The 26,507-nt window shown below is 35.3% G+C and overlaps 1 protein-coding gene and 1 long non-coding RNA gene across 3 annotated transcripts in view; both read right to left on the reverse strand.

Annotated features, from left to right (window-relative positions):
* Positions 1-622: 622 nt before the first annotated feature.
* LOC127844839 (uncharacterized) overlaps positions 623-26,507 on the reverse strand; it is a 29,915-nt gene continuing 4,030 nt past the window's right edge. The window contains exons 4-9 of the mRNA XM_052375353.1: positions 26,208-26,288; positions 20,085-20,123; positions 6,739-6,774; positions 6,185-6,423; positions 2,808-2,929; positions 623-2,575 (exon numbers count right to left, since the gene is read on the reverse strand). Of these exons, the coding sequence (XP_052231313.1) occupies positions 2,494-2,575; positions 2,808-2,929; positions 6,185-6,423; positions 6,739-6,774; positions 20,085-20,123; positions 26,208-26,288 (599 nt within the window). The 3' untranslated portion in view covers positions 623-2,493. The remainder of the gene's footprint in view (positions 2,576-2,807; positions 2,930-6,184; positions 6,424-6,738; positions 6,775-20,084; positions 20,124-26,207; positions 26,289-26,507) is intronic.
* LOC127844512 (uncharacterized) lies at positions 9,914-12,329 on the reverse strand. Of its 2 annotated transcripts, none has more exons than XR_008032779.1 (3): positions 11,341-12,329; positions 10,211-11,227; positions 9,914-10,097 (listed from the first exon to the last, which is right to left on the reverse strand). It is a non-coding gene; the product is annotated as an uncharacterized LOC127844512 (long non-coding RNA). The 2 variants fall into 2 exon arrangements; XR_008032778.1 differs by having other exon boundaries at positions 10,211-10,662; positions 10,776-12,329.

Below are 26,507 nucleotides of genomic sequence, written 5' to 3' on the forward strand. Positions count from 1 at the left end.
GAACTTCCTGTTGACCATGATATAAAATAATATATCAGGCAACGTTATATCAGGCAGATATCAATGCGGTGGTATGATAAAGTAAAACAATGTACAGAGTTTCATGGTAACAGCTTGTATAATTTTTTAGTTACTTCAGTATCAAGAGTTGTATTTTTGTAACCGTCATCTGGCATTTGAACTCTTGTGAAACAGAGCTATGTTATCACTCTTAATCTTTATGATCATACTTTATGTACTCAACCCATTTATGCCTAGCGTCTAGAAAAAAAGGCCATGGCAAACAGCGTAGACCCAGATGAGACGCATGATGCAGCGTCTCATCAGGGTCTGCGCTGTTTGCTTAAAGGAATTTCTGTAAGGAATGTTCTAAATATAGAAATAAATATACTAGACATCCCTAATTTTGGAAATAAATTGATCCAATTTAGAAGGATGGGTGAGTCCACTGGGCATAAATGGGTTAATAAGAGAAGTATTTCAGTCTGCAGATGGAATGACAACAGACAGAGGGAGGGCAAACCTACAGTCCCCACTGTAGAACTGGCAGGGAACCCATGAAGATTCTGTATATTTCTCAGCATTGAGAGTCACATACTGCACAAAGTAATACAAATTTAAATAAAAAAAGTGTACATATTTTATTCCATAATGAGATAGTACAATACTGAATAACGCAATTTTATATAAAACACAATGATGTAATACACAGACATCAAAGCAATAGATGCCTTAAATAAATGGCCAATTAAAAAAAAATAGCACCTTAATAATTATATTACATGGGTATTTTGCATGGTCTTTGTTATTCTATATCATGTGTAAATTGGGTCAGTTATGTTAGTGCACAAATCTCATATATGTATGATTCAGCAACTTGCTATGTTTTATTAACTTGATGTTAATAATGCCTTCAATTGTAATAATAAAACAATTAATTGTCTACATAGAACTGTCTGCAGTTAACTGTCTGCATATAACTGTCTGCAATTAATCAATATTTAATTATGGGCTTATCAAAGAAACATTATACCCAGCTTTATAGTATGTAAAATATGTAAAGTGTTTACAACTTTGCAACAATTGTTCTACAAGGCATAACATACACATATAAAACATATCAACACTTGTGTCTAAGCTTAAGGTCAAGATTTGCTTTAAATATTAATTCAACGTAATATTTCATTAACCAGACAAGCTACAAAGTCTTTCTTCATACAACATTTCAATGTAAAAACTTCATTGTCATGCTGAAAAGAAATTACATACATGTACAAGCATACAGCATATAAAGCTATGCTAATATTCCTTCTTCATTACTGGTATGTAAGGGATTACTAACTTGCATAAAAACATATACAAAGTTAATCTTCTATGTCTTAAGCATACAAAATGGATAAAAAAGAGTATTTGAATTCAAAATTGAAAAAATCATTTAAAAAAATATTGAATACAAGTGAATATATTTTACTACAAGAAAACGGGACACCGATAACTGATTTTAATTCAAAATAAGGTTTGTAAGGTATCAATTTGTTTCTCATTTAATAAGAAGAAAGCAAGAGTAAAGTGTGAGAATAAAATAACATTTTAGCAAGTCTCTGGGAAAACCAGGCTAAAATTTGTATTTGTAGAGTGTTGCCCTAGAGAAGCCAGTGCAGTCCTCACAGGCTTATCTAACGCAACACTTTCCCCCTAGAACAAACTTTCATTTAGAATAGAATAGAATTCCTTTAATAGAAAAAATCCATAAAAGCCAAACGTGTCATCTCTGGTTCGCCTGATACTGCACAGGCTAATCAGGTACCTATTTTAAGCACTTGCTTTAAGCCCCGATTTCCCAGGGTGTGGCTCATTTCTACTCAGATGCTATTGTTTCATGCTCAACACTTGATTAATACCAATGGTAATTACAAATTAGCTTCAAACACACACTTGTGTTGCCTCTAACAAGGGTGTGTGCAAACATACACAATTTGAAAGGCATTGGACCAATGATGATAATCAGTTTTTTGTATGGCAGACACAGTTTTTGATTAAGCAGACATACTTCTAGATAATGTAGCCAAGCAAATGTATAACAGGGGTATGTAGCCACAGTAACTGTTGTGGATGTGCGATAACATCACTAGATGAATGTAGTTTGTAGTTTGTCATGGATGGACTAACTTACATTGTCACAAATAAGTTTGGGCCTCTAGTTAAGCTTGGCTTAACGCATGTGCATAAAGCATGGTCCAAGATTAGACTGTTCAGTTCTCACAGGCTAATGAGGGACGACACTTTCAGCAAAACTTGATTTTCATCTAGAAAAGACTTGAATAAAAAAATCCATAAAAATATTGCCCTTGATTAGCCTGTGCGGCTTATTGCCTTATCTGAGATGACACTCTTCGAACATGCATTAGGCCTGTTTTCACAGAACGAGTCTCAGTGAATCTGATGGTGTTGTGCATAATCTCATGGCCACTGCTTGATTTATGCGATAGTTCACTAGATAAATGTGGTCTTGCTGGGTTGGACAACCTCACCAAGGTTGGGCTCAGATTCAGACCTGGACACTTGACGGGCAACACTGAAACAAAATTTGCAGGGAACAATGTTTTTATAATATATACAAAATCTGCATTTTAAAGACTGGCTATTACATTTGCTAAGCTGATACTTTGATATTTGAATAACTCCAATCTTTAGAGTAGTATTGCCATAACCAACATATATGGTCAATTCTTTCTGAAGTATGTACTGGTCAACCAAGGATGGTCTTGTGGCACTGCACCAAGACACAACCTAATAAGGTACCCTACCTGATCCTGTTGTCCGACACGAGGCTCTCCTTGCTGACCGAGTGTACAGGTTTCCTGACCTTGTTCCGTGATGGCGCTGATGGGGGTGGCATCAGGTCACTGTCCCCATAGTTACCACTGACCTAGAAACAGAGACGTTCTATCATGAATGAGCCTGAGAAAACTGGGATTAATGCATGTGCGTAAAGTGTTGTCCCAGATTTGTCCATGCAGTCTGATCAGGGAAAACACTTTCTGTTGTTATTGTATTTTAATAAGGGTCTCTTCTCAGCATAAATGTGATTAAGGGGGATCACATGCTTATCTGGCAACACTTTACGCACATGCATTAAGCGTCACTTTCTCAGAGCAAGGTTCAAATGCATTACAAGTTGCTTACCAGGGGGCCATTTCATAAACGATCATACAACAATTTTAACTTACAAGAGAATTTCGTAATCTTAATAAGTAGAGAGACTAGCTCGCCATGCTTGTCAAATATATATGGCGCATGAGATGCCAATGTAATAATTATGGACTGAAAATTTATAATCATATGATATGGACTTTAGCAATTATGTATCTTAGAAAAATGTATTGTATCATAAATGTGTACTACGATGTTTATTGAAATGGTCCCCAGGTTCTGTACTGCTCAACTGAAACATCTGAAATCATTCATTTCATTTCCATAACTATGTATTTTATAATAAGAATACATATTTTTTTCTGTATGTTTAAACGTATCAGTGTATTCTACAATATTTGTTACATTCTACCATATGGAAAAAAAGGTATCTACTTTGTGCTTGCAGACTACAAACAAGGTGCAGACTGCTCATCTATTTTTCTTTTTAAAGGTGTAAGGACCTATCTCAATTTCAGTCACAAAGGAGGGAGGGGTGGGGTGGAGAGGGGTGTATAGTGTGGGAGTGTGGTCATTTATAACATTATCTTCAAAAAATGCACAAAAAATGCACACAAAAAATATTTATTTTTTTTTGGGGGGGGGGATTCTTGGGTGGGATGGTTGGACGGTATTTCAAAAATAAAATAATAAAAATAAATATTTGTGTTTTTTAACCATGTTTGAAAAAAACAAGAGGTGTTTGTTTGTTTGTTTTTTACCTTTGACCTTGAAGGATGACCTTGACCTTGAACTTCCACCACTCAAAATGTGCAGCTTTATGAGAACACTGCTTTGAAATTATTACTTTTTGACCTTTGACCTTGAAGGATGACCTTGACCTTGAAGGATGACCTTTACCTTGAACTTCCACCACTCGAAATGTGCAGCTTCATGATAACGCCGCTTTAATTTTTTTTTTACCTTTAACCTTGATGGATGACCTTGACCTTGAAGAATGACCTTGACCTTCAACTTCCACCACTCAAAATGTGCAGCTTCATGAGAACGCCGCTTTGAAAATTTTTATTTATTTTTTTACCTTTGACCTTGAAGGATGACCTTGACCTTGAAGGATGACCTTGACCTTGAACTTCCACCACTCAAAATGTGCAGCTTCATGAGAACGCCGCTTTGAAATTTTTTTTATTTTTTTTTTACCTTTAAGGATGACCTTGACCTTGAACTTCCACCACTCAAAATGTGCAGCTTCATGATAACGCTGCTTTGAATTTTTTATATATTTTTTTTTACCTTTGACCTTGAAGGATGACCTTGACCTTGAAGGATGACCTTGACCTTTAACTTCCATCACTCAAAATGTGCACTTCATGATAACGCCGCTTTGAATTATTTTTTTTAACCTTTGACCTTGAAGGATGACCTTGACCTTGAAGGATGACCTTGACCTTGAACTTCCACCACTCAAAATGTGCAGCTTCATGAGAACGCCGCTTCGCATAATTTTTTTTTTTTTTTTACCTTGAAGGATGACCTTGACCTTGAACTTCCACCACTCAAAATGTGCAGCTTCATGAGATACACATGCATGCCAAATATCAAGTTGCTATCTTCAATATTAAAAAAAGTTATGGCCAATGATAAAGTTTTCGGACGGACAGACACCATAAATTTGACATTTGACCTTGAAGGATGACATTGACCTTGACCTTTCTCCACTAAAATGTGCAGCTCCATGAGATACACATGCATGCCAAATATCAAGTTGTTATCTTCAAAAGTGAAAAAGTTATGGCCAATGTTAAAGTTTTTTTCGGACGGACGGACAGACTGACTGACATACTGACCGACAGTTCAACTGCTATATGCTACCGGGGGCTTAAAAATTATTTTTTGGGGTAGGGAGTGGGGGGTATAGTGTGAGGGTGTGGTGGTCATTTATTAGATGATCTTTAATTAAAAAAAAATAATGGGGGGGATTGAGGGGGGATTCGGGGGGGGGGGGGGGATGGGTGGAGTCTATTGTGGTATGTTAGGTAAGAGTTGTTTTGTCAAAGTACCAATCAAATCTTATCATAAATAAAGAAGTTATGGCAATTTTAGCAAAATTTAATAATTTGACGTTGAGAGTCAAGGTCATTCAAAGGTCAAGGTAAAATTCAACTTGCCAGGTACAGTACCCTCATGATAGCATTAAAATTATTTAAAGTTTAAAAGCAATATCCTTGATACTTTAGAAGTAAAGTGGATCTGAACACAAAATGTAACCATATATTCAAAGTTACTAAGTCAATAAAGGGCCATAATTCCGTAAAAATGACAACCAGAGTTATGCAACTTGTCCTTTACTGTCCCCTTATGATAGTTTGCGAGTGTTCCAAGTATGAAAGCAATATCTATGTTACTTTCGGGGTAAAGTTGACCAAAACACAAAACTTAACCAAATTTTCAAGTATAAAGGGCCCATAATTCCGTCAAAATGCCAGTCAGAGTTACATAACTTTGTCTGCACAGTCCCCTTACGATAGTTAGTAAGTGTTGCAAGTATGAAAGCAATAGCTTTGATACTTTAGGAAAAAAGTGGACCTAAACACAAAACTTAACCAAATTTTCAATTTTCTAAGTATAAAAAGGGCACATAATTCTGTCAAAACGCCAGTCAGAGTTACATAACGTTGCCTGCACAGTCCCCTTATGAAAGTTAGTAAGTGTTGCAAGTATGAAAGCAATAGCATTGATACTTTATAAGAAAAGTGGACCTAAACGCAAAACTTAACCGGACGCCGACGCCAAGGTGATAACAATAGCTCATAATTTTATTTCAAAAAAAAGATGAGCTAAAAATGTAAAATCTAAGAACCACAAGAACTTATTAAAGAGAAGATGTATATAACCAACACCACCATATTTTAATTTGTGTTTTGAGTTGTGTTGAAATAAGGATTCATTTCTAAATACATCCCAAGAATCCTAATTTGTCATAAATGCAAACATCATTTAACAATCAAAAAGTACATGAATTCCTTCTCACATGTTTCCTGTGCATGCTGGGAGATGGCTCGGCGCTGTTTCTTGGTGAAGACATTGGCGTATATCCGTCGCTGTTCACGTCTTCTGATGAATTGCGCAGGAAGTTTTCTCCAACTCCCATGACAGTGCGTTGAACTGCACCCGACGACGCTCGTATCAAGGAACGTATTGCGCTATCCCTGTTGCTGCGACGATTGGTTGTATTTCGTAAAAAACCACCAGATTCCTCTTTTTCTGTATCTAGTCATAACAATTTAATACATTTTACTAAGGTCATATATTTGCATCCTAACAACCATATACATGCTTTATAATTGTGTTGTTTAGTTATTAATTAAACAATATTATACTAGAATATATTTAATTAACTAAAAAAGACAAAGCATAAATTAAACATCTTTTATTTTTGTTCTTAAACTTGGCATCCTTTTTACACTATTTTATGATACATGAACAGTAATAAGGTTGTATGTACGACAAAAAATATTTTAAAAGTGTTTATGTCACAGAAAATATGGTTAAGTGGCTTAATAAATAAATATTTAATGCACTTACTTGTCTTAGATCCTAGCCTACTTGACACTAATAATTCTGAAAAGATACAAAAAACTTTCAAACCATAATACGCTTACATCATTATGATAATAAGTGAATTCTGATGCTATATGCTATTGTTCATTCAAATAACTACAATTATATTTAAAAAACCATGAAATAGTTTATACATCACGACTAGGGTGTCACAGCAGTGACAAATACCCATCAACGCCACATATGATAATATCATTATGTGTAACAAGTTATGATCATCCTAATAAAGAAGTTTACAAAGCAATTCTTAACATAGAATGCTAAAAATTGCAATTACCAAACTAAATGTCATAAGAAACAATGAATGGTCAGAATAGTCTGCATCTACTAACAGACAGACAGACAAACATACATCAAGGGAGAATCCATTATACTACCCGTCTCCTTTAATACGAGTGGGTATAACAATTTTTCATAAACTTATAATTTTCAGTTGTCTTTATTACCGCAAAAACCAGACCTATTAAAAAAACTACACAGTAAATAACTACATCTTATTGTTACTAAATTATTAATAAACTTGAGAGATAGCCAATGCAAAGATTCTTTTTACATCAATTTTTATTTATTTATCATACAGTTAGTACTAACGTTTCTGACACTCTTAATTTTCGGACAAACCCAATTTAGCATATATTTTTCAAGACTCTAAATTTACTGACATATAAGTTTTTGTCCATAATTCATGACTCTAAATTTTCTGACAATTTATTTAACAATGTCTTTTTACTAGAAATCTATATGTTTGGACAGGAAATATAACATTATTTTTAAGTGTATGAAAACTTACAGTAACTAAGGCAATCTATTTGTTCTTTCAACATGTATATTTAGAACCAATAATGCCATTCAATCGGAAGTACAGACTGTGTTACACACGTGGAAAGCTTCAGAAAGGTATATCACAGGAGTCAGATGAGACAGATATAAGAAAGGTCATGCAAAAATTAACATATTCAGTGAAATTTGTTTTGTATTACTTGACTTTTTTTATAGCACATACAAAAAAAAAAAATTTTTTTTTTTTTAAATAACAACCTTGTATTAATATGTTCATTGTGTTGCGTGTATGTGAGTTCCATTAGTTTACAAAAGAGCAGTGACATGCAAAAATGGGTCTTGTGCCATATGGTAGCTCCAGAAGAGTACGTGCATTTGATAAGTCCGGTCAGGAACGACAGGTCTGCTATAAAGTCAATCAAGATTTCATTGACTTAATAGGCTTTTAGCTATTAGCTGACAGGGTCACTCCTCACAAGACTGTGTGGATGCGCAGGCTAGACTGAAGATACTCAGGAAGTATACAGCATAAGACCCGTTTTATGCAAGACATGACACTTTTTAGTGAAAAACTCCTACATTGATTCAAACATGAAAATAAAGATAGTAACAGTTTTGTAATGATTTAAATATTCATGCCTAACGGTCAGTGGCTAATATGTCCACTTTCCATCAAGTTATTCATCAAGTATGATAGCAATACAAAGTCATGCAATTTATAACTCAAACTGACATTTACATCAATTAATCACATTTTCTTAACAATCTGTTACCGGTAGGTAAAGATGAAAAACAATTTCAAGAGAACTGCATCAGGTTTAAACTAAAGACATGAAAGACAAATAGGAAACCTCAAACAACTCAAGACACAATTTCGTCAAAGGTTAATGGGAAAACACTAGTAGTGTTGTATATACAAAACATGTTACAGAGATAAATACGCAGTCCACTGACGGAAAATAATTGAAGGAGGAAAATGGAAATCCAATACATAACCATTACATAGTATATAAAAATACATACATTTCATACATGAAACATTGCACTGAAAAGTTCAGAGAATATGTGGAAAAGACCATAGAAACATTCTCATTCAATTTCAGAAAACTTGACTGAGGATATACATGTATGTTAACTTAAATTACCATATTCATTAGGTAAGATGTTTGTAACACATAAACCAACAGTTTTCGTTCAGAACATAACTTAAGAACCATGATGGCCCCTAAGCTCCCATCTGAGTTTACGGTACAGCCATAATTCATGACTAACTCTGTTGATATAGTTTACAATACAGCCATTATTCATGATTAACTCTGTTGATATAGTTTATGGAATACCATTATTCATGACCAACTCTGTTGATATAGTTTATGGTACAGCAATTATTCATGACTAACTCTATTGATATAGTTTGAATCCTACTTAACCCAGTGCCAATCAAGTTTCTTTAAACATTAGACCTGGTGGATACCCATGACTAAAATTTAATGTTGACCCGAACATTGTTAAGATAACCATTCTGACCAAGTTTCCCAAAAACAGACTAAAAAATGTGGCTTCTAGAATAGTAACAAGGTTTATCTAAGATTTAACTGGGTGACCTAGTTTTTGGATGCATGCTACCAAGATACAGACTAAGTCTAGATACTGTCACGATAAACATTCTGATCAGGTATCATTAAGCTTGAGTCTTTATTGTGGCTGCTAGAGAGGTAACAAGGGGTTTTCTTAACACAATAGCCAAAACCTTGGCAAATATATTGGCAAGATAAACATTCTGACCAAGTATCATCAAGTTTGAGTCATAAATGTGGCTGCTAGAGAAGTAACAAGGGGGTTTTCTTAACACAATAGCCAAAACCTTGGCAAATATATTGGCAAGATAAACATTCTGATCAGGTATCATCAAGCTTGAGTCATTAATAAGGCTGCTAGAGAGGTAACAAGGGGTTTTCTTAACACAATAGCCAAAACCTTGGCAAATATATTGGCAAGATAAACATTCTGACCAAGTTATCATCAAGCTTGAGTCATAAATGTGGCTGCTAGAGGGGTAACAAGGGGTTTTCTTAACACAATAGCCAAAACTATGGCAAATATATTGGCAAGATAAACATTCTGGCCAAGTATCATCAAGCTTGAGTCATTAATGTGGCTGCTAGAGTGGTAACAAGGGGTTTTCTTAACACAATAGCCAAAACCTTGGCAAATATATTGGCAAGATACACATTCTGACCAAGTATCATCAAGCTTGAGTCATTAATGTGGCTGCTAGAGTGGTAACAAGGGCTTTTCTTAACACAATAACCAAAACCATGGCAAATATATTGGCAAGATAAACATTCTGACCAGGTATCATCAAGCTTGAGTCATTAATGTGGCTGCTAGAGGGGTAACAAGGGGTTTTCTTAACACAATAGCCAAAACCTTGGCAATTATATTGGCAAGATAAACAGTCTGACCAGGTATCATCAAGCTTGAGTCATTAATAAGGCTGCTAGAGGGGTAACAAGGGGTTTTCTTAACACAATAGCCAAAACCTTGGCAAATATATTGGCAAGATAAACATTCTGACCAAGTATCATCAAGCTTGAGTCATTAATGTGGCTGCTAGAGAGGTAACAAGGGTTTTTCTAAACACAATAGCCAAAACCTTGGCAAATATATTGGCAAGATAAACAGTCTGACCAGGTATCATCAAGCTTGAGTCATTAATGTGGCTGCTTGAGGGGTAACAAGGGGTTTTCTTAACACAATAGCCAAAACCTTGGCAAATATATTGGCAAGATAAACATTCTGACCAGGTATCATCAAGCTTGAGTCATTAATGTGGCTGCTAGAGGGGTAACAAGGGGTTTTCTTAACACAAAAGCCAAAACCTTGGCAAATATATTGGCAAGATAAACATTCTGACCAGGTATCATCAAGCTTGAGTCATTAATGTGGCTGCTAGAGAGGTAACAAGGGGTTTTCTTAACACAAAAGCCAAAACCTTGGCAAATATATTGGCAAGATAAACATTCTGACCAGGTATCATCAAGCTTGAGTCATTAATGTGGCTGCTAGAGGGGTAACAAGGGGTTTTCTTAACACAATAGCCAAAACCTTGGCAACTATATTGGCAAGATAAACATTCTGACCAAGTATCATCAAGCTTGAGTCATTAATGTGGCTGCTAGAGAGGTAACAAGGGGTTTTCTTAACACAATAACCCAAACCTTGGCAAATATATTGGCAAGATAAACATTCTGACCAGGTATCATCAAGCTTGAGTCATTAATAAGGCTGCTAGAGAGGTAACAAGGGGTTTTCTTAACACAATAACCAAAACCTTGGCAAATATATTGGCAAGATAAACATTCTGACCAGGTATCATCAAGCTTGAGTCATTAATGTGGCTGCTAGAGTGGTAACAAGGGGTTTTCTTAACACAATAGCCAAAACCTTGGCAAATATATTGGCAAGATAAACATTCTGACCAAGGTTCATCAAGCTTGAGTCATTAATGTGGCTGCTAGAGGGGTAACAAGGGGTTTTCTTAACACAATAGCCAAAACCTTGGCAAATATATTGGCAAGATAAACATTCTGACCAGGTATCATCAAGCTTGAGTCATTAATGTGGCTGCTAGAGGGGTAACAAGGGGTTTTCTTAACACAATAGCCAAAACCTTGGCAAATATATTGGCAAGATAAACAGTCTGACCAAGTATCATCAAGCTTGAGTCATTAATGTGGCTGCTAGAGGGGAAACAAGGGGTTTTCATAACACAATAGCCACAACCTTGGCAAATATATTGGCAAGATAAACATTCTGACCAAGTTTCTTAAAGCTTGAGTCATTAATGTGGTTGCTAGAGTGGTTACAATGGGTTTTCTCTTTACATATTAACCAGAAACTTGGCATATATATTGGAAAGATAAACATTCAGACCAAGTTTCATCCAGATTGAGACATATTTGTTGCCTATAGAGTGGTAACATTTTTGTTTTCATATTTTACATAGTGGCCTTGTTTTTGAATGCATGTCACCCAGATTCAAACATCTGATGACAAAGATTTTTGACCCACAGGACCCAGCTTCTGTTTGGCCAAGGTATTGCAAATATAAACATTTTCACCAAGTTTCATCAAGATTGGATAAACAAGAAATGTGTTTGTCAGAAACACAAAGCCCCCTAATGCGCCGCTTTGAATAAAAAAAATAAAAAAAATTATATCCATTTAAAAAATATTACTTTACTTGGTAAAATGATCTGTACCTGTCAAATGATATAAAATAGAAATTATCTCCCTTTAAAGCTTGTTACTTCCCTTGAATTTTGTTTTTGACCTTTGATCTTGATGGATGACCTTGACCTTTCACCATTCAAAATGTGCAACACCATGAGATGCACATGCATGCCAAATATCAAGTTGCTATCTTCAATATTGAAAAAGTTATGGCCAATGTTAAAGTTTTCGGACGGACGCACTGACAGTTCAACTGCTATATGCCACCCTACTGGGGGCATAAAAATGTTGCCTCAGGAGTGGTTATAAGCAAAAAGTTGACGATCCTTGACATATAGTGATCACATTAGCTCATGAGAACTCCAAGCTCAGGTGAGCTTTACAAAACCTAGATCATCAATTCTAATAATGTTTACATGATGATAATTAAACAATAAGCCAAGTTGCAAAGTCACACAAGTCATGTCCCCTGAGAGGCTAACAACCACTCAGCATTTAGAGTAAGCTAGATTTTCAGGTCAGCACAGAAAAATCTCCTTGACATACCGTAGTGTGGGATCAAATCTGGATTACATAAAACATGCAGGTCAAGTTAAAAATCAGTCAGTGACATTTTTGTCATTATTAAATGACCAATTAGAATTTTTTCCATATAGGTATAGTCTTTTTAAAGGTCATCAGATAGTGTAATACCAAAGCCATTTTCACTGATATGAATTGGATACATTAAGGTGCCATGCAATACATGATTTTGGATTCTGTTCTCAAAATTAGTACAACAACTGTTCAGATACCAAAATTATCTCTGAGCCATATTATGCAAAAATGGGTCTAGTGCCTTATGCAGCCAGCGTTATTTTAGACCAGCCTGCGCATAAGTCCACTATTAAGTCACGAAAGGATTAGTGGCCTTAATAGCAGAAAGGGTAGCTTCTGAAAAGACTGCACTAGCCAGGTTGAAGCAGGCTGGTCTGGAGCTACTCTGCATATGACATAAGACCCATTTTCGCATGACACAGCTCCACTGTGACAAGAAGTTCTCAACAGCTAAAACATTTCTTCAGTAAATTATAAAATTATCTTGAACAAGAGATGTGTTTGTCAGAATCACAATGCCCCCTTTTGCGCCGCTTTGAAGCCATATATTTGACCTTTGTACTTGAAGGATGACCTTGACCTTTCACCACTCAAAATGTGAAGCTCCATGAGAAAAACAATGACATGCATTCCAAATATCAAGTTTCTATCTTCAATAATGCAAAAGTTATTGCAAAACTTTAACCAAGGTTAAAGTTTTGGGACACACACAATGAATGACAGACATACAGGCAAAAATCAATATGCCCCCGATCTTTCGATCCGGGGGCATAATCAAAATGTCAATAGAAATAAATACTAAGTCATACAAAGAAATAATAAACGTGTAACACAAAACCATAACAAAATTTCAGGAATAAAAGAGGGTGAAATCATATATATAAACACACAACGATATCATACAAGGGCAAAATCAAGATGCATGAAATCTTGTTAAAGATAAAAACATCCTCCAATAAAATACATATTAATACTAAAAATAAATTTTAATTTACAAAAAAAATGTTTCATAATTCATTTACGAACTTCTACAAGATTAAATGCACAGCTTAATTGGTCGATATCAATACAGACATATCATTAGCATAAGTGAAGACAGATGGAGCAACTAACTGGAAAACGCTGGAAACATTAACCAATTCTATGCATATGAGTCGTGTTCTGAGAAAACTGGGCATAATGCATGTACGTTAACCCAAGTGTTGTCCCAGATTAGCTTGTGCTATCTGCACAGTCTAATCTGGGACGAAACTTTACGCACATGCATTATGCCCAGTTTTCTCAGAACAAGGCCCATATAATTATGTCAGGTTAGCTAGGACTGATGTGTCAATAAAGTGGAGTACAAATAAGATCACTTGTTGCATTTTAATGTTATAACAAATGTATAATGTTATGCCTATTTATTTAATACAAGGTTTGTATCCTCAAAGACATGATTGTAGATGTTATATCTAGATGAAAGTTATGATATGCGTTCTGAAAAAAACTGGGCTTAATGCAAGAGCATAAAGTGTCATCCCAGATTATCCTATGAAGACCGCACAGGCTAATCAGGTGCAACATTTTCCACCTACTCTTTATTTTTGTTTAGAAGAGACATTCTTAAAACAACAAGATGTGTTTGTGAAACACAATGTCCCCCTATATGATGTTTGACCTCGAAGGATGACCTTGACCCCTATATGATGTTTGACCTTGAAGGATGACCTTGACCTTGACCTTTCACCACTCAAAATGTGCAGCTCCATGAGATACACATGCATTTCAAATATAAAATTGCTAGCTTCAATATTGCAGAAGTGACATTACATGAGCAATTTTGACCCATATATTTGACCTTGAAGGATGACCTTGACCTTGACCTTTTACCACTTAAAATGTGCAGCTCCATGAGATACACATGCATGCCAAATATCAAGTTGCTATCTTCAATATTGCAAAAGTATTCATAAAATAAGCGATTTGGGCCACATATATTTGACCTCTGACCTTGAAGGATGACCTTGACCTTGACCTTTCACCACTCAAAATGTGCAGCTCCATGAGATACACATGCATGCCAAATATCAAGTTGCTATCTTCAATATTGAAATACTGCAAAAGTATACATTAAATGAGCGATTTTGACCCATATATTTGACCTTTGACCTTGAAGGATGACCTTGACCTTTCACCACTCAAAATGTGCAGCTCCATGAGATACATCTGCATGCCAAATATCAAGTTGCTATCTTCAATATTGCAAAAGTTATTGCAAATGTTTAAGTTGGCGCAAACCAACCAACCAACCAACCAACAGACCAACAGACAGGGCAAAAACAATATGTCCCCCACTACTATAGTGGGGGACATAAAAATTCCATAAAAGCGGAAAGTGTTGTCCCTGATTAGCTTGTGGAGAATGCACAGGCTAATCTGGGACAACACTTTAAGTACAGGCATCAAGCCCAGTTTTTACAGAACGCGACAAGAATTTTCTCATCTCTCTCAACACCAATGAAATTGTGAGGGTACAACTCACTGTACCATAGCTTGGCTTAGCAAACAAAGATCTTACACAAAATATCACATACCCGGAATTGTATACAAGAACAAAAAGAACAAGAAGAACAAAGTATATATTTCATGAAAGCCCTTACAAATCATAATGTACATTTTAAATAAGATTGATAATATAATAATACTTGCACATTACAGTAAAACACTTGTCCAACTCTTCAGTTGGATAGATACTGGGAAAAAAATATTTGTTTGTTGGTTGGTGGTTGTGCCTTTTTTTTTACAAAGAAGCACTATATACTGCATAGAACTATCTACATATATATGTCTACTCAAGTCATGCAAGTATCGCACTAATCTTCTCCTCAAACTCAAAATTGTCATATGACCTTGTGTTTCAAATAATGGATTGTACATCAAGCGTGAAATTTCACCCTCTCACAACTTTAAAGTACCGGTAATCAAAAAACACTTAGAAATACCGCTACTGGTAGTTAAAAAACAAGGTGGATAATTAAAATTGCTAGCTGTTGATAAATGGACACTGATCAAGATAATTGATACAACCATACTTTTGGGTAAAATATACATTTGAGGCACATAAAACAAAGATGTCCCATTGTTTGTATACATAGGTGCAATCATACAAAATACATTGAACCAAACATTAAGGGTGTAAAGTTATTAGAACCAAACCAAGATCTTTTCTAAATATTAAAAGTGTTAATTTATTAGTGGTGATGGAATTTTTCTTTCATTTTCTTTCTTTTGCTTTATAGATAGACTGTATTTTCAAACAGATTGAATCATTTATTTTGAAATCAAGTATTTCACAAATATATGTCATCATCAGTACAAAATGATTTCATGTTATACTATTAAAGTATGAAGAATGCATATGATAACCGAAACATAAGGATCCACACACAATCATATTACATGCTTTTAATGCTTTGTTGATCTTACCTTATCAAATAAGAAAGCCCAAAGCAAAATAATTTAATGTTCATGCTAAACATACATGCCAATATATTCATTTCACAGTCTGTTTTCAAAAGCTGCATTCTGTTTAAAGATTAGTACAGAAAAATCCATTCCGGTTCCCTCATTTCTAAGATCTTTGTGAACTAGCCAAGCAGATACAGGGATACAGCAGCAGGTCAAAGGTCACTTACCATGAACTAAGTGCACTTGGACCGCACCATCCCAGCAAGATGTGAGCGAGAAAAAATAGGCATACAATAGCATTACAGAAGACATAACTCTGCAGACATTTAAAGTCTATATGAGTCGTCTTCTGGGAAAACTGGGCTTAATGCATGTGCGTAAAGTGTCGTCCCAGATTAGCCTGTGCAGTCAACAAAGACTAATCAGGGATGACACTTTCCACCGAAACATGATTTTCGGTAAGGAGGGACTTCCTTTAAACTAAAAATACCATAAAAGCAGAAAGTGTCATCCCTGATTAGCCTGTGCGGAATGCACAGGCTAATCTGAGATGACACTTTACGCAAATGCATTATGCCCAGTTTTCTCAGAACACGACTCATATAAATGTTTGTACTTATGAATGATGTACCAGTAGGTCAAGATTATTTGCAACTGGATAAGAATTTGGAAATACTTTGCGTGACACAAGTCGAGACATCTGATAATATGTGCATAACATTTGCATATTCAGCAAACATGAGAGCAAGAAAGGACAACATAAAGTTTGAAATAGTTTAATAATATCCTGAAAGTAACATGACAGTATATATAATATTTGTATTATTTATAAATTTTTATAAACTATTGAATATACTAAATAATAAAACCATAAAAAAAACATTATATTATACAGAGACTAATACATACAATTGACAAATCTAAATAATGCTAGCAAAATAAGATACACATCTTGCAATAGAAGTATTATGTTCATGACATGCTAAGAATTAAAGAAAACAAGCAAATTCATTAAATTGATATCCCTGCCAATATGGTTCTGGACACTCATATCAAGTTTCATGAAATCCACCAAAGCACTTCCAATATATGGCTTTGGACACACACAATAGCATTTCTCAAGATACAAAGGGCCAAAAATCTGTTATTAACAGATGGTGTACAATGCCATTTGGGGTGCATCATCCTCTTATCCATATATATATATATACTCATACCAAGTTTCAATGAAATCCGCCCAAGCACTTCCAAGATATGGCTCCGGACAGACGGAAATACGGACGGAAGGACGGACGGACAACGCCAAAACAATATCCCTCCGCCTATGGCAGGGGATAACAAGTGCTTATCAAAATATTGCAACAACATTATTTATATATATATATATATATATATTAGCTTCTATATGTATGTTAAAGCCAACAAAACAGTTTTAAATCTTATCATTGAAGCATATTAATATCTCTCTCACATATCGGTTAAACAGTTTTATATTATGCAAGCAACATAATCAAATTATACAGAAAGCGTATCCAGTAAGACAACAGTTAAAAATTGTAGTAGAAACTATAAATATTGCAGTGGTTTAAAATGTATGCAAGTTGCAATTTATGATCATGCAAAATCTTATTTTGTTTAGCAGTGCTCTGGAAAACTAGGCTTAACCCTTTGCATGCTGGGAAATTTGTTGTCTGCTAAAATGTCATCTGCTGAATTTCTAAAATTAGCATTTTCTTCGATTTTTTTCAAAGAATACTATCAGAATAGCAAACAGTTTGGATCCTGATGAGACGCCATGTTTTGTGGCGTCTCATCCGGATCCAAACTGTTTGCAAAGGCCTTCAAAATTTGGTTCCAGCACTGAAAGAGTTATATGCATGCGCATCAAGTGTCGTCCCAGATAGGGGACAACTCTTTCCGTTTTTTTATGGAGATTTTTCGTTTACAGGAAGTCTCTTCTAAACAAAGTTTAGGAGGCAAGTATCAACCCTGATATGCCTGTGAGGACTGCAAGTATCAACCCTGATATGCCTGTGAGGACTGCAAAGGCAAGTATCAACCCTGATATGCCTGTGAGGACTGCAAAGGCTAATCTAGGAGAACAATTTACACACATTCGTATTAAGCCCAGTTTTTCCAGAACGAGGATAATTTAATAACGTATTGTGTTTCATGCCCTTACCAGTTTGAACATGCATAACCAATCCTCCCAAAAAGCATTATATCATACTTGCATGGCATTTGGGCATTGTTTGTCATTGTTTTTATTATTTACTTATTAAACAATCCACAGTCGGTCATTAAGTTACATAATTTTGTTTATAGCCTTTTACCTTCTGTTTGACAAAGAAAAAAGGATTACATGATGAATGCAAAATAACAAAATAGTGCAAATTTCACATCATCTTGAAAATAATAATATGAATGAGAATAATCAAATACTCTGGTATTTGTACAGCTTTGTTAATCATTACGCAAAGCATTTTAGTTATGTACTATTTTTTGCCATTATTGAATTGTTTTGGCAGCAAGTACAGTCAAACATCAGAGGAGATTTAAAACAAATGTGTGTTCATATCCTGGTGATACTCCAGGTATATGCTAACCCATGTGATAAAATAGAAACAATGCAACGCCATCAAACACCAAGAAGACCATTCAACCACCATACCCTAGTCTAATCACTTGCAATTTCAAATTAAGTTGAAAATCCTGGTTAAAAACATTAGTACAAAAAAAGCATGTTATTTCTTGTATAATCAATATAAATGTGATAATATTAATTTTTATCAGTTTTTTTTTCATTGCTTAAAGATTCATTAAATGCTTGCATGCTACAAAAGAATAAATCATAATTATGTTCTCCACAGTGAACACATTCATGGTACAAAAGCTACAAACAATTAAGCTTTATTCTGGTAAAACTGGGTGAAATGCATGTGCCTACATTTCTGCTTAATTGGATCTTTTGTTTAACGGTAATCTCTTCTAAATAAGGTCCAGTCTAGGAGGAAAATTTAGTCCCTGATTGCCCTACAGACTGCACAGGCAAATCTGGGACACACTTTAGGCACATTTATTAAACCCAGTTTTCACAGAATAAGGCTCAAATACGGTACAAAAGCTACTGAGAGTCAGAAACATCAGATGGAATGTAAATTAAATGATTAATTAAAAAGTAGTCGCCATGGATAATAATTGCTGACATAGTTCCCAAACTGATTGTTTGCTTTCATTTTGGTCTCTTTTTCCAGTGTTCTCCAGAAGCACAGGCAGCTGGCGATTTTACCGTTTACTAAAAATCTTGGGGCCAGCTGCTTTCCTCCAAAACTTCAATTCAAAACAGCAATAAACGCCCGTTTTAGTTCTTAATCGCTGGCTACTTTGAAAATATAACTGGCTACTAAAATTTTTATGAAGAACACTGCTATTTCATTACATTCTTTCATTAATTAGACAGATTCACAACATTTAAGACATCTTGGGTCAGTATCACAAACAATCTCAATGTATCCCATCTTCACTGCAAATTTGACTGTGTAACACCTCATGGAATATACTAGCCTCTATCACTCCTTGTTGAATAAACTTGTCGCGTGCACGGACAAATGATGTCATGAATAAACAAACAATCGTTCGCTGTGTTTCATTGTTTTTTAAGTTTCCAAACATGCCACGTTTGTTTGTTATTTTTCTTGTTTAGTAAAAATGCGATGGGATGAATAGAATACTAAGATTAGAGTTGAATAGAGAGAAGTTTATGTTGCACGGCTCGAACACCAAAAGCACTCGCCACGGCTTGCGCTCCCTGCGTTCTAAGCCTCGCAACATAAACTTCTCTCTATTCAACGCTTTCCTAGTAATCTCAATTTCTACCTCCACTCTGAAAATGAGGGTGGAAATTCCACTCAACTGTGAATCGAAGATAGTCAACTCATGAACGAATTTGAATCAGAATATTGACTTAAGTTTGTTTGAAATACTTGGCCTAAGTCCCTCACTTTCAGCCCAAAAGTCTGCCTCTGTACTTGCTTTCTTCTACCCTTTAAGGGCATTGACTATCCAAATAAAAATATTCTCTTTCATAGTCAAAATCAAATTCTACATCTTAGCTTTTATTTCATTGGCTAAACATATTTATATGAAGTTATGTCCCAAGTATGACTGGTACACAGATGTAGAGGGAAGAAAAAGGAGATTAGCCTAGACAGTTCCCAGTCTAATACGAGCATCAAACTTATCATTGCCTTGCACACTGCTAGATCTGGTCTCAAGGTAACGAGAGCCTAGAATGAAGCATAGCACCAACAATCACAACAAAACAGTCATCCAAAATAATAACAGGTAAAATAGTATGAGATTTGTTCTGGGAAAACTGGGCTTAATGCATGTGCATAAATAGTTTGTCCCTGATTAGACTGTGTAGTCTGCACAGGCTAATCAGGAACAACACTTTCTGCCTACACTGGATGTTCATTTAAAAAATACCTCCTCTAACAAAAAATCCAAAACAGGGGAAAGTGTCATCCCTGCACAGGCTACTATGAGACGACACTTTACATAATCGCAATAAGCTCAGTCCCTGCACAGGCTACTATGAGACAACACTTTACATAATCCCTGCACAGGCTACCATGAGACGACACTTTACATAATCCCTGCACAGGCTACCATGAGACGACACTTTACATAATCCCTGCACAGGCTACTATGAGACAACACTTTACATAATCCCTGCACAGGCTACTGTGAGATGACACTTTACATAATCCCTGCACAGGCTACTATGAGACGACACTTTACATAATCCCTGCAAAGGCTACTATGAGATGACACTTTACATAATCCCTGCACAGGCTACTATGAGATGACACTTTACATAATCCCTGCACAGGCTACTATGAGACGACACTTTACATAATCCCTGCACAGGCTACTATGAGACAACACTTTACATAATCCCTGCACAGGCTACTATGAGACGACACTTTACATAATCCCTGCACAGGCTACTATGAGATGACACTTTACATAATCCCTGCACAGGCTACTATGAGACAACGCTTTACATAATCCCTGCACAGGCTACTATCAGATGACACTTTACATTATCCCTGCACAGGCTACTATGAGACAACACTTTACATAATCCCTGCACAGGCTACCATGAGACAACACTTTACATAATCCCTGCACAGGCTACTATGAGACAACACTTTACATAATCCCTGCACAGGCTACTATGAGACGACACTTTACATAATCCCTGCACAGGCTACTATGAGACGACACTTTACATAATCCCTGCACATGCTACTATGAGACGACACTTTACATAATCCCTGCACAGGCTACTATGAGACGACACTTTACATAATCGCATTAAGCTCAGTTTTTCCAGAATGAGGATCATTCAGTCACCCGAAATAAACACTAGTAAAATAATATAAACACTGGTAAAATAATATAAACACTGGTAAAATAATATAAACACTGGTAAAATAATATAAACACATAAAAAGATGTTGGAAATGTTAGCAGGCAGTGAGAATTATATAACAAGATATGTTCAACAAAATAAACATTTTATAAAAGTAATATTTCAAACATAATATTAATATTTGTATACTTTGTTTGAAAGCAAATTAATATGAAGAAATTTTTAAATAATTATAACTATGAAGAATATGAATACACACCAACAAGTAACGATGAAATGCAACCATAACATTAATCCTTTGGTTAAGTTTAAAAAAGGTATGCTACCCCAACACACTGGAAACTTCCAATAATTTACTTATAACATCATTTCAATGAAAGACGAATTTCAAGCATGGTAGCTTTTTAACTGAGCAAATCATACAAATCCAGGACAGGTAGCAGACAGAAACCTATTTTCTACAAACTTCCACTAAAAAACTGACAAGATAATGCAGCCCCAAGGTCAGCTTTATGACCGGCTGTTTTTCTTTTGACTTTTGAGTATTGATCTTGACCTTGAGGTGGCAAGAAGGTGGCAAGAATGTCTCTTACTTTGTTAACAATATAAATATTGGATGAAAGATTAATGAAAATCCTTTACAGGGCAATAGAGATTTATAAACGGACACAACAAAAGGTTCAAACATTCAACTTTGAGCTTGACCTTGAGCCTGAGTTTGCAAACTGGCTTCTGCACATGGTCTCAATGAGCAAATCAGTTGAGCCAAGTTAAGAATAATCCCTTCAACACATAGGAATTTTAGAGCGGGAACAAAACAGATAATGGAATATTTTACCTTAAAGTATGGCTGTGACCTTCGAAATTGAGGATCAAACTTGATAGTAAAGAATATCATTGAGAAACCATGACTGACTCAGGGTTTTTTCCATATCATCTCTTAAACATGACCATCTTGAAAAATGAAAGGTATAGAAGATATAGAGTGGAATACAAAGATGGCTCAAACATTTTACATGTACCTTCAAGCACGACCTTGACCTAGAGTAAGCTTGACTGACTAACAAAATGTCATGGTTGAGCATAAATCATCATGGAAATAAAAATTTTAATGTTTATGAATCTGTTATATGCATAATCACGCTTTCATCATTTAGAGAAGGCTGAAATCTCAACAACAAGTATCTTATTTCGTAAGCAAAAGCTTTACTTTAACAACAATAATCCCAAAACAGCCGAGTACATTTCTCTTTATAAAATGGTTGAAAAATAATTCAAAACAATTTTTATCACAGACACAGTAAAAGCGACATAATCTCAGATCTCATTAAAAACGAGGGAAAAGAATGAATATTCAAATATTTTGGACACCTAATTAAATACCAAACTGAAGCATTATTTACATGTTTGAAGCAAATGTATGCAAATTCTTTGAACAGGCCTTAATGTGGATCCGAGAGATGTACAATATCAAGACCATATTATTTGACCTATTTCTGTGGATCCGAGAGATGTACAATATCAAGACCATATCATTTGACTTATTTCTGTGGATCCGAGAGATGTACAATATCAAGACCATATCATTTGACTTATTTCTGTGGATCCGAGAGATGTACAATATCAAGACCATATTCTTTGACCTATTTCTGTGGATCCGAGAGATGTACAATATCAAGACCATATCATTTGACTTATTTCTGTGGATCCGAGAGATGTACAATATCAAGACCATATCATTTGACTTATTTCTGTGGATCCGAGAGATGTACAATATCAAGACCATATCATTTGACTTATTTCTTTTAAAACACTTGTGCCTATATTTGAGCAGAGCTCTAGGACAACCAGTTTAAAGTATGTGCTTTAAGTATTATCCCAGATTAGCCTGTGAAGCCCCACAGGATAATCAGGGACAACACTTTACGCTTTTTGGGCATTGTTCATTTCAGGTTAGTCTCTGCTGAACTGAAGATTCACTCTATGTTGACAGAATTGTCCCTGACTAGCCAGTTACGGCTGCTGAAGCTAAGATCCACTCTATGTTGACAGAATCGTCCCTGATTAGCCAGTTACGGCTGCTGAGGCTAATCATAGACAATACTGAACTCACTTGCATTAAACCCATGTTTCCCAGAGGACTGCTCAATGTGAAGTTAACAAAGTAAAATATACAAATTTCTTCCTACAATGGATCTTGGAAAGGGCCTGATTTTCAACAAAAGCAGATATTTTGTCACAATAAATTGTCATAACCAGTATATATAATTGACTCCAATAAGTCAAGCTATCATGGATAAATGTCTAAAGACTGAATATTGAGTAGGCATACAAGTATATAAAGTTATTTGTGACAAAAAAATGAATTTCATATTGAATATCATTTAATGACAATTCAGAATGGACAGGGCTGTTATTTACATTTTATAAATATCATAAAAGAACAAGACTATTGCCAAGCAACATAAGTCCCCTACCAGTAAAACTTCACCATTTTCGGCAATATTTCTAGTCTATTTGTTGCCATAGCAACCAGAATTCTTGACGTAGGAACAAAATTGAATGATGAGCGTAATCTCCATATTGCCATCTATCCATATTTCAAGTTTTATGAAAAAATATGAAGAACTTTTAAAGTTATTGCATGATTCACTATTTTCAGCAATATTTCTAGTCTAGTTGTTAATATTTCTAGTCTATTTGTTGCCATAACAACCAGAATTCTTAACAAAGGAACAAAATGAAATGAGGTGCATAATTTCCATATTGCCATCTATCCATATTTCAATTTTCATGAAAAAATATGACGAAATTTTCAAGTTATCTCAGGATCCAGAAAAGTGTGACAGACAAAGCGCAAACCATAAGTCGGGGACAATAAGAAGCTTTTATAATTGGTAATTTGTAAATAAGATAATAAACAGATGTTGAAGGACTTCAAGATGTTTGTGAAGTTAAACACATTGCACAAAGTAATGTAAAATTATTGCATCAAATTTCAAATTCAAGCCATAGGTTTCATCTGTTGAAATGGTTCGACCTTGAACTATTTAAGTAAACCAAATCTTAAAATTTGTAAAAAAACAAAAACGAAATATGACTAAATGCCATATAACATAATGCTATACTATCTCCTGCTCACTAAATAATTGTTTATTATAATTATGTTGAATGCCATAAAATCACACAACGTTTTTTGTCTCATTAGAGATGAGCGGAAAGAATAGCTCCAAACCAGACTGTGCAAAAGCACAGGCTGGTCTGGAGCTACACAGGCCACATATGACATCAGACCAATTTGCATACAACACTTATTTACATTTGCTTATTTATCGCCTGATGCTATAGCATAAACATGACTACATTTACAAAAGGGACCATAACGAATTTGTGCATTTAAATGATAAATGAAGCATGAATCTACTTCTGCCTTTATATCCTACAACTAATCTAATTCTAAATAAAAGTTGTGATATAAATTTAACAAGATGAAGTTTAAGACTTCTAATGAGTACAGAATAAATAAAAAATCATTCCATTGAATAAATGCAAACCCATTTAAATGCATGTTCCCACTAAACATAATTTAACAAGACAGTCAAGGTGTTTTAATAACATAAATAAATGCATGAACACTATTGATGACAGTCTTTACAAATTGCCCAGACTCTAGAGCATGTTTATAATTAGTAAAAATATATATTAAGTTATAAACTATTACTATACATCTTAAAGGTATAAGCATGATAAACTCACTTTCACAGAAAACTTTCCTAGCCAGAATTTAAATCATTAAGTATCTATAAAAAAATTATATTTTCACAGAGAATTAAAAAAAAAATCCACACATAAAATGATTAGCATTTTGCAATTATTTATTGGTTAAAGATTCAATGCTTCTGAACTCTAATGGATCACTGATCGTACGACCATGTCATAAAATGGGTCTTGTTCTGAGAAAACTGGGCTTAATTCATGTGCCTAAAGTTTCGTCCCAGATTAGCCTGTGCAGTCCGCACAGGCTAATCAGGGACAACACTTTCCGCTTTAATTGTATTTTTAGTTTCAAGGAAGTCCCTCCTTACCGAAAATCATATTTTGGGGGAAAGTGTCGTCCCTGATTAGCCTGTGCGGACTGCACAGGCTAATCTGGGACGACACTTTACGCACATGCATTATGACCAGCTTCACAGAACAAGACACAAATGCATATGTACAACAGGACATGAGCCTCACTCTGAGAGGATGGGGCTTAAGGCATGTGTGTAGTGTTCTAGATTAGCCTGTGCTGTATGTAGGGACAATACGTTCTGCCTCAACTGAATTTTTGCTAAGTAGAGACTTCATTTAAAGAAAAAATATCATAAAAGAGGAAATTCTGTTCTTAACACACAAACAGGTTAGGTGGAAAGCGTTGTTCCTGATAAGCCTACACAGACTGCACAGGCTTATTGAGGAAGACACTTAACGCACATGCATAACACCTCATTTTCCCAGAAAAAGGGATTATAAGCAAATGCTTATAAGTAAGAACAGCTGAAGACAAATCTGGAGAGTGTCAAACAGATCTTGTGTACATCTTACAATACTGAATTGTTTAGAATAAGAAACTACAAATCACCGGACTCAGTTTTCAAGTCATCTGACTCGCGTAACGAAAATCGTTCAAGCCTAACAGATGTCCTTAATGACCCACCCCCAAAGCCACCAATTTCATTGCTAAAACCAGCGCTCTGCACATGCCGAAAATCAGTGGGAGCGCTTATCAGTTCGCTTTTGACGTGTCGAAAATCGGTCGGGTGACTGATTGGAGCGCCATGTTTTTGTCGTAAAAAAACAGCAGTCTCTGCAGGTGTGGTGTGGCGTAAATTGACACTGGTGGTTATTTGGCTATCAACAGTGTCCTTAAAGGGAGATAATGGTGACTTACGTTGCGTACGCGAGGCAGCAGAATTCCGTAGATACTGTTTCGGTTTCTTTCCGCTATAGTCTCGGATATTTGGATCTGCTTCTACAAAATGAATACAACAAGCATAAGTGACTCTGTCATTAAATGAACATTGCACTCTTCTCAAACTTTGCATCAAAAGAAACAAGGCAACAATTCCCGAAAGTTTAAATGCTGTACATTGACAAGTGTAGAAGAATACCTTTGGACAACTTTGTGTGCATGGACAGACACTTGGGTTTGGCTGGCATAATTATACATGGAATAAGATGAAAAGTGTCA

Source organism: Dreissena polymorpha, chromosome 9 (assembly GCF_020536995.1).
Source record: "Dreissena polymorpha isolate Duluth1 chromosome 9, UMN_Dpol_1.0, whole genome shotgun sequence".
Classification (NCBI taxonomy): Eukaryota; Metazoa; Mollusca; class Bivalvia; order Myida; family Dreissenidae; genus Dreissena; species Dreissena polymorpha.